General features: G+C 50.4%; 1 protein-coding gene across 2 annotated transcripts in view; it reads right to left on the reverse strand.

Moving 5' to 3' along the window:
* Positions 1-506: 506 nt before the first annotated feature.
* ASB7 (ankyrin repeat and SOCS box containing 7) overlaps positions 507-9,997 on the reverse strand; it is a 28,832-nt gene continuing 19,341 nt past the window's right edge. For both annotated transcript variants that reach the window (XM_005871085.2, XM_014543607.1), the window contains one exon: positions 507-912. In XM_005871085.2, the coding sequence (XP_005871147.1) occupies positions 773-912 (140 nt within the window). In that variant the 3' untranslated portion in view covers positions 507-772. The remainder of the gene's footprint in view (positions 913-9,997) is intronic.

Genomic DNA, 9,997 nt, shown 5'->3' on the forward strand with positions numbered 1-9,997 from the left:
AGCACTATTCCCACAGAGACTCGCGGAGGCCCCGTGTCTCCGGGTAGCGTCCTGCGATGGTTAAAAATAAGTTAAAAGAGCACGCTGACTGGGAAGAGAGAGGTACTGGGGTTAGGTTCCCCCGACCCCCCCAAACCACCGAAAGCGACAGGAACTAGGAAAGGAACCGTTTCAAACAGCTGATCTGTATTCATTAAAAAAACAAACGAGGGGACAGGAGTACTTACAAAATTTCGGGGGGGGGGGCATTTTCCAGTAGAACCCAGAACCCCCTCCTGGGTGGGACGAGGACTCCCAACGTTAACATGTGCTCTGCTGGTTGGTAACATGCACAAGCCCATGAACCCATAACATTGGCAAAGGGCGGATTCTCCGCTCCAGGCCTGCTCGCGACGTTTGGGGGTGGGGTGGGGGGTGGGGGAGAACAACAACCACCCCACAAGCTTTTGTGAGTGCGGCATCGGAGAGAAAGCTTGGACCTCTCAAACCTGGACCAAGAAACCAAATTAAGACCGTCAAGCATGTGGTGTGTTTATAGATAGATATATATATAAAAAACCAACAACCCCTCCCGTACAACGAAAACCAACTGAACAAACGAACGAAAAAATAAAAAAAAACAAACAGAAAGAATAAACATCTAAAAGTGTACACCTGCTTTCTGACTTCTCGGCGGATCAGAAATTGCATAGGATATACTTTGTGCAAGGCGAACGGCCTTAGGGGTATCTGGGACAGAGCGCCCGGCCCCGCGCCCGGGGGCCTGTGTCTGTCAGATGCCGTCGAATTTGTGTTTTAAGTAGTCTTTTATGACCTTGGCAATGGGGAGGTCGTCAAGTAGCTTTAGGTTCTGAAGGCCTATACACTGTCGGATTTTAATTCGGCACAGGTCCTGCAAGTTTCGGGGCTGCCCTAGAAAGACAGAGAAGAAGAAAACACGTTTACAAAGCAGAATATTTAAGGCGGCCTTTTTAGGTTCTGAAAATCACTGTGTGTTTTGATTTGTTGTTTTTTTTAAAAAATATGTTTTCATTTTATTTTTTAAACAGATATTTTTATTGATTTCAGAGAAGAAGAGCGAGGGAGAGTGAGAGAGAGAGAAACATCAATGAGAGAGAGTGAGAGAGAGAGAAACAGCAATGATGAAAGAGAATCATGGATCGGCTGCCTCCTGCACGCCCCCTACTGGGGATCGAGCCCACAACCCGGGCATGTGCCCTTGACTGGAATCGAACTTGGGACCCTTCAGTCCGCAGGCCGGCGCTCTATCCACTGAGCCACACCAGCAAGGGCTTTTTATAGTCTAGATAAACATCTTTTGTATTGGAAATATGTTCTCTTCACCTGCTTTCATAGTCAATGGTAACGCTGATGAGAGCTCGCACACGTAGAATGCTTACGCTGAGCCATGGATTCTTACAAACCCCTGACACACAGGAACTCCTTTAATCCTTTTACGAGGGAAGGACTTTGATCATCAGCCCATTTCACAGACTCCGACTGTCTGAGGGATTAGGTAACACGCTCCAAGTCGAGCCGGAAGCCCTGGTTCAGTGGTTCTCAAACTTCTCCATCCCAAAGCCGCTTCCTATGTTCCCAGATGCTCAAGCTCCCTAAAGAACTTCTGTGTTTAGGGTAGGGCTGTATCGAGCGATTAACATCCCTGTCTGAAGCTGAGAGACAACGTTTAGAAAGACTTCTTCATTCACTTAGAAGCAACAGCAAGAAACCCCATGACGTGCGAACAGAAACCACACGGCTGTGAAATGAGCAGAATGAAGCGAGGAGAATGGCACGCGTTCACGTCTTATCAGCACTCGGGAGCGCCTGGCTGGATCCTCACCGACGCTGCCGCATCCCACCCGCCGGGATGCAGTCACGTCATCTGGTCTCTGGAAACGTCCCCTCGCACGCAGGGGAGAAGGAATGTGAGCGGGGCAGCGCACGCCTCAGGGTGAGGATGAGCATCACTCTGACCTCAGATGCCCTGAGAGGGTCTCGGGGAAGCCCAGCGGCCCCGGGCCACACGGGGAGGACCATCGCGCTGCTTAGCACTTGAACCTGTGCTTGAATGGTACTCGTCTGTCTAGGGATCACCACTGTTGGAAATTAATTCTTTGCGAGGACAAAAGGCTCCTTAAAATTCAGACCTCTGTTCCGGAAGGCCCACGGAAACACGTGTTTTCCAAGAGTTACTGAATACATACGTGTAAGGGCTTCTAAAAGAATCACTGCAGGCCGGCTGGTGTGGCTCAGTGGTCGAGCATCGATCGATCTATGAACCAGGAGGGTCACGGTTTGATTCCTGGTCAGGGCACATGCCCGGGTTGCGGGCTCCATCCCCAATGTGGGGCGTGCAAGAGGCAGCTGATCCATGATTCTCTCTCATCATTGCTGTTTCTATCTCTCTCCCTCTCCCCTCTCTGAAATCAATAAAAACATATTTAAAAAAACAAATCACAGAAGTTACAGATTCCCTCGAAAGATTTATAAATTAGGAGCAGGAGCATCTACAGAGGTTTGCACTGGATCTGCGTGGCTACGAGACACACAGACACACAGACACACACACCCACGTGTCTTCCAGCAAACTTCCGCCTTCCCCGCCTCCCATCCTCAGGGGCGAGGAGTGAGGTTCCCAGCAGACGCGCTCAGAGCTCCGCTGGCGCGTAACAAGGTTGTGAACGACCTACACCCCATGCCCCACGAGGGCAGGACCGCTCTGGCTGCCCGCGTCAGCCCCGCGCGTGACACAACCCTCCACAAACGCCGGCGGAATGGATGAGTGAATGAGTGAATGAGTGAATGAGTGCTCTGTAGGCGGGTCCCTAACGTAGAAACCGGCCAGCTCATGGCAAGACACGCCCATGTCGAGAGCAAATCGTTTCCTAAGCCGTGCTGGGTGGCTCGGCATCGCCATGCACAGGCTGCCATTAGCAAGAGGATAAGCAATCGCTGCCATTTTTCAATAAGTGCTTACGACACTTGACCCGCACGTGTACACCAGCACAGGAATCTACACACACACACACACTTCAGAGAGGAAGGGAGAGGGGAGAGAGAGAGAGAAACATTGATGATGAGAGAGAATCATGGATCGGCTGCCTCCTGCACGCCCCCTCCTGGGGATCGAGCCCACAACCCGGGCACGTGCCCTGACCGGGAATCGAACCGTGACCTCCTGGTTCATAGATCAATGCTTCACCACCGAGCCACGCCGGCCGGGCAAGCTGGCAACTTTCAATCAAGGGACACAGCTACGGAAGCACCGCCACCCTCGGATGTCAGCTCCACACGGGCCTTTCCGAGGGAAAAACCACCTTTCCGTGCGTAGCTATGGGAGAGTTCTACTCCGTTTGCTCCTGATCTTTCTTCTCCATAAGCAGTGTGCTGTGGCGACCGTTTAATATTTGGGGGGATGGAACTTTTTAAAGAAGTACATTTTCATTGACTTTTTAGAGAGGAAAGGAGAGAGAAAGAGAGAGAGAGAGAGAGAAAAACATTGATGTGAGAGCACAGCAGTGACCGGCTTCCCCCCGCACGCCCCCTACTGGAGGATCAAGCCGGATCGCCCTGACTGGGAATCAAACCAGCAACCGTTTGGTGCAGGGACGACGCTCAACTGCTGGCCAGGGGCAGAATCTGAGTTTTGAAAGCCTTCCTGACCCTGTGGGACCCCTTGCCTGCAGAAGGACCATTCATGACAGGGGCACACCCCCCATCGTGCCCCAAGCACCAGGTCTCCAGCCAGACTCCCCGGGCTCGACTGCCCGGGTCTCGGGCCAGTCCCCCGGCGTCCTCACCTGGGCACTGAGGACACCACCACCTGCACCACAGGCCTGACACGAGTTCACCCGGGTCAAGGGCTCAGAATAGCACCGGGCACACAGGAAGAGCTATCCACGCCTTTAAGTACACAGACGCTCAAACAGTCCTATTTAGAGACTCGTAAAAAATCATGTTTGCTTCTCCCGCCCAGGAGACGAGGAGCCAGAAGGCCCTGTCTGCCCGGTGCTCAGAGGACAGTGCGGACCGTAAAGGTGCGAGCGATCGGTAACCCATTGCCAGGAGCCGGTCCCGGGCCGACGGATGGAAAGCAGATTCCGGAAATCACCGCATGGCTTGAGTCAGGAAGTGAGGTGAGAACACTCCCTGTAAACAAAGAGGTGCAGCCCTGGCCGGTTTGGCCCAGTGGATAGCGCGTCAGCCCGTGGACTGAAGAGTCGCGGGTTCGATTCTGGTCAAGGGCACGTACCTCGGCTGCAGGCTCGATCCCCAGCCGGGGACGCTGGTCGGGGTGCATGCAGGAGGCAGCCCATCGATGTGTCTCTCTCACATGGATGTTTCTCTCTGCCTCTCCCCCTCCCTTCCACTTTCCCTAAAAAAACCAATGGAAAAATATCCTCGGGGGAGGATTCACACAAATAAAAAGCTGTGAAGCGATGAAGGGAGGCGTATAGTTATCCCACTGCCCCATCCACACAGGCACAGACGCTGACTCATCTCGCCTGGTACTAGCGCTGAGCGACAAGCAGGCGAAATAATAAATAGTAATAAGGGCTACCCATTGTAATTATTGTTATTGCTAAGATTAAGGAGCTGCCCCCTGCCCTCGCCCGAATATAAATTTGGGAATAGAAAATTATGATTGAAAAAAAAGACTTATTAAAAAAATTTTTTTTTGTATTGATTTCAGAGAGGAAGGGAGAGGGAAACATCAATGATGAGAGAGAATTATGGACCGGTTGCCTCCTGCACACCCCCTAGAGGGGATGGAGCCCGCTACCCGGGCATGTGCCCTGACCACTTATTTAAAAAAAATTTTTTTTTATTGATTTCAGAGAGGAAGGGAGAGGGAAACATCAATGATGAGAGAGAATTATGGACCGGTTGCCTCCTGCACACCCCCTAGAGGGGATGGAGCCCGCTACCCGGGCATGTGCCCTGACCGGGAATCGCACCGTGATCTCCTGGTTCCTAGGTTGACGCTCAACCATTGAGCCACACCAGCCGGGCAAGGACTTATTTTCTTGAAAGTATTTAGGGAGCACCTACTATGCCCCAAAGATGAAAGGGGCGAGGAGCAGGCAGCGGCAGAGGAAGAGAGAGCTGAGGAGGAGAAAAGGGACGGAAGGAGAAACTCCACACAGGTACACACACACACACACACACACACACACACACACGCGCGCGCTCGCACACACACGTGCACACACGCTTTTACGAGGTGTCTTAGAAAAGGATCCCTACCCTGTTACATAACAAAGTGGGGCTGTAACAGCAGAGGCCTGACTGTCCCCGGGGGACAGCACACAAAAGAGCATAATGGAGGGAATTATTATAACACTTTGGGGATGCGTCACACTACAAGGTAGCCGTGCTCGAGAACTACAATGGGATTACGCAACAGTTCAAAGGGGCTGTCGGCCTCTCCCCCGGGGAGGAAGCCCGTCATTAGCGGTAATGGGGCTGGTGCTGGTGCGAAGTAGGAAGTCGGCTTTTGAAGGGCCTGGTCTGGCATGAATTACAAAACCGGGGCGGCCGCGTCGTTTGGAAAATTAAATCTCCCCCAGCCCTCCTTTTGGCGCTGCCATTCCCGGATTCAAGATAGACCTCAAGTTACTTATTTGGACAAAATATTCGTGGAAGTGGACAGAGAGGGCCAAACATTTGCACGTAATGTCACCCAAAGGGGCGAAATAAAAGCAAAATAGGGTTTTTTTTCTTTGGGGAAGAGGCGGGGAGAGACGGAGATGGAGAGGAGGGTGTAGAAAACAAACAAACAAACAAACAACCAAAAAAAAAAAAAAGCCAGAAAAAAACAAAGGATATTGTCAGAAATTACCTGCTGCAAACACCAAATAGTTTTCAGTTCTCAAATCTTCACATTTCTTAACACATAAATTTTAAAAGTCCATAAGAAATTTGTTTTCTATTTTGTTATAATTTATACTTGTTTAATTCTATTTTAATAGCTATCATTGAGATAAACTCATACTCCAGGAAGAAGCATTATATTTATTTTATGGGTTTATTTGAGTGTCTGTGAAACACTGCCCCTGGGAAGTGTGAGTTCTACAGTTTAGACTGAAAACTCTTGAGAGATGATGGTAGCAATTCTCTTCTCTTTCTTATTCTTTTTTTAAAAAAATACTTTATTTATTTAATTTTTTAATCCTCAACCCAGGATATTTTTCCATTGATTTTTTTTTTTTTTGTGGGGGAGAGTGGATGGGAGGAGGGAGAGGGGAGAGAAGGGGGGAGAGAGAGAGAGAGAGAGAGAGAGAGAGAGAGAGAGAGAGAGAGAAATATCGATGTGAGAGAGACACACTGATTGGTTGCCTCCCATATGCGCTCAGACTGGGGCCGGGGATCGAGCCTGCAACCGAGGTACATGCCCTTGACCAGAATCCAACCAGGACCCTTCGGTCCACAGGCCGGCACTCTAACCACTGAGCCAAACCGACCAGGGCTGACCTGTATTTTCCATTTGCACTCAGCCAACCAAAACCATACGCTGCTTCCTGGCAAACGACAAGAAATCTCTAGAAGCTTACATTAAAAATAGAAAGTAATACAAATACGATGAAAACAGCCCAGGATAAGGTCCTGCTTTCACACCAAAGAACCTTAAAATGGGGTGTGATTTGACTTAACACTGCTTATTTGTTTATTTCTAAAAGTGATTTTAGTCACTGAGGCAGAAATGTAGATGTCTGGCAAAATCCCCAACAAGAAAAAAAAAAGTAAATAATCGAAAATAACCTCAGTTAAAATGAGCTACGCAAATCATTGCTCCGAAGAGTTACACTAGGTAACCCTGTTTTGACAAGTCATCCTGCAAGAAAATTCAAAGAAACTGATTAAAGGATCATTGGAAAATTAATAAAGAAAAACAAAACCAAATAAACAAATGAATAATCATTTGAAAGGAACACAGGAGTAAGGTCCGGGCCTTGGAAGCGATGTTTTACGTGATCATCTGCCCGCATACCCATCGGGACTGGACTCAGCTGAGATGAGCCTCGGCCTAAATTTCATTTTCTTAATATTTAAAAAAAAAAAGGAGTCATGATTTGTATTCCTACTTTTTTTGTGTGTGTGCCCTTGACTGGAATCGAACCCGGGACCCTCCAGTCTGCAGGCCGATGCTCTATCCACTGAACCAAACCAGCTAGGACTATTTCTACTTTTTAAAAGTCTGATTCCCCCGCCCCCCCACAAGTTTAACTTCTGCAGCGACTGACATTTGAACAGAAACGTATTTCAGGTCGTGCAGTGCTTACAAAACAGGAAGCATGTGTAAACACCTGTGACTGATGTTCTAGAACAGCAGTTGCCAACCTTTTGGACCTCGAGGATCACTGTTCTAGAAAGCTTAAATGCTTGACAGATAAAGTCTCTAGCAAAACAGCTTACCTGGCTCCATTCCCATCTATTTCATCTTAAAGCTATGAGCCATTTCATCCTAAAAACATACAAATCAAGCCCTGGCCAGTGTGGCTCAGCTGGTTGAGCATCATTCCAGGAACCGAGAGGTAGCTGGTTCGATTCCGGGTCAGGGCACATGCCTGGGATGCGGGCTCCATCCCCAATAGGGGGCATGCAGGAGGCAGCCGATCCATGATTCTTATCATTGATGTTTCTCTCTCTCTCCCTCTTCCTTCCTCTCTGAAATCAATTTAAAAAATACATGTATTTTTTAAAAAAGAGTGGATTACAGCTGAGAAGAGAGCTGTGGGGCGCAGACCCGCTGAGGAGTGAGGGGAGCCCAGACCCAGACCACCGGAGGCGCCTGAAGCCCCCGGCCCCTCTGGCTGCCGCCACCATGACACACAGACCAGCCCCAGGCCAGGCTAACATGAAACCTGACATTAACGACCTCGTTACCTCAGTGCCTATTACCTAATACCTCATGTCTGGCTTCAATAAAAAATTACAAGACGTGCTAAAAGGCAAGAAAAAACACAGTCGGATGAGACGAAGCGAGCATCAGACCAGACTTCGATATGACACAGATGTTGGAAGGATCAGACAGGCAATTTAAAAGGACTATGATTAGCATGTTAAAACCAAGGGAAACATTAGATGGGTAAATGTGACATCTTGGCCCGGCCGGCGTGGCTCAGTGGTTGAGCGTCAATCTAGGAACCAGGAGGTCGCGGTTCCATTCCCGGTCAAGGGCACATGCCTGGGATGGGGGCTCCATCCCTAGTAGGGGGCGTGCAGGAGGTAGCCGATCTATGGTTCTCTCGTCACTGATGTTCCCCTCTCTCTCCCTCTCCCTTCCTCTCTGAGATGAATAAAAATATATTTAAGAAAAGAAAAGAAAAAAGGCAGATGGGCCTTCATGTCTGAAAAGCCAGCCACACGCCTGCTCGGCTGTCATCATTCTGAGATCCAATCAGCCAGCCCACACGCACCCTGGACCAGCTCGGGGCATGCTCCATTCCCGAGCAAGGGAGAACTCCAAGGCCAAGAAACATCCCTGTTGATTTTTCTATCTGCCCTGAATTTTAAAGGTCCATGCGAACCTTATTTATTTAATCCTCATTGGAGGATGTTTTCCCATTGATTTTTAGAGAGTGAAAGGGGGCGGGGGGAGAGAGAAACATTGATGTGAGAGAGACACACCGCCAATTGGTCGCCTCCTGCATGCGACCCGACCAGGGCCAGGGGTCAAGCCTGCAACCGAGGTACGTGCCCTTGACCGGAATCGAACCCGGGACCCTTCAGTCCGTAGGGGGATGCTCTACCCACTGAGCCAAACCGGCCGGGGCTTATGTGAACGTCTTTTTAACTCCACGTTCTTGCCCTCCAGCATCATTCTGAGGGCTGGGACCCGGGCAGCTCCGGCCACGCCCCTGGCTGGGTCTCCGTGTGCAGACCACACACGTCTACAGGGCCGACGAGAGGCGGCTGGGGGAGATGAGTCTGGGAGGGATTCCTGGTAGCCAGCCCTTGTCGTTCACCCGCCCACATCTAATGCAATGCTTTATTGAAAACACACACACACACACACACACACACACACACACACAGCACTGCAAACGCACCAGACACTGTTTTCAGTGCATTAAAAACATTAACTCATTTAACCCTCCCAGCGAGCCTATAGAAGGACATCAATACCCTCATTTTCAGATGCGGACACAGGCACAGAGCAGCCCGGTCACCTGCCCGAGGTCACGGCCAACACGTGGGAGAGTCGGCGGCGGAAGCTCATGGGGGCCCAGCTCCAGTCTGTGCTGTGGACCGCGGGGCCAAGTACTTAAAGAAAGGGGCTGAGCCGTGCCTGTAGGGCGCACGCCTTCCTGCCGGCGGCCCAGCTCGTGCCACCCAAGCGCCGCCAGTGCAGGAGCTAAAGCGATGACAGACACCCCGAAATTCTGATGAAACAGACACGCTCACTGCTATGCAAGCTGGGCCAGCCACTTCCAGGCTTCTTTTAGTTGAAAAGCGAAAAAAAGCACCCACAGAAAGACAGGTCAGGTACAATGGAAGCAGGCAGCGAATTTCCCGCCTCTGGCAAATTTCTTCTCACCAGTTTCCTACCAGCCTTCACCGCTTTAGCGGGCGGCCTAAGCCAGTGACACTGCGGCCCCATGTCACGTGGGCCCACTCTGCGATGGAGCCAACGTGAGCAGCGACTTGGCAATAAAAACAAAAAGTACAAGTGCGGCCCGGCTGGCGTGGCTGAGCGTCGACCTATGAACCAGGAAGTTATGGTTCGATTCCCAGTCGGGGCACATGCCGGGGTTGTGGGCTCGATCCCCAGTAGGGGGCGTGCAGGAGGCGGTCGATCAGCGATTCTCTCTCATCAATGATGTTTCTTTTTTTCTCCCCTTTTTCTATGTATATATATATATTTTTATTGATTTCAGAGAGGAAGGGAGAGGGAGGGATAGAAACATCCATGATGAGAGAGAATCATGGATCCGCTGCCTCCTGCACGCCTCCTACTGGGGATCAAGCCCACAACCCGGCATGTGCCCTG

This window comes from Myotis brandtii, unplaced genomic scaffold (genome assembly GCF_000412655.1).
Source record: "Myotis brandtii unplaced genomic scaffold, ASM41265v1 scaffold329, whole genome shotgun sequence".
Lineage (NCBI taxonomy): Eukaryota > Metazoa > Chordata > Mammalia > Chiroptera > Vespertilionidae > Myotis > Myotis brandtii.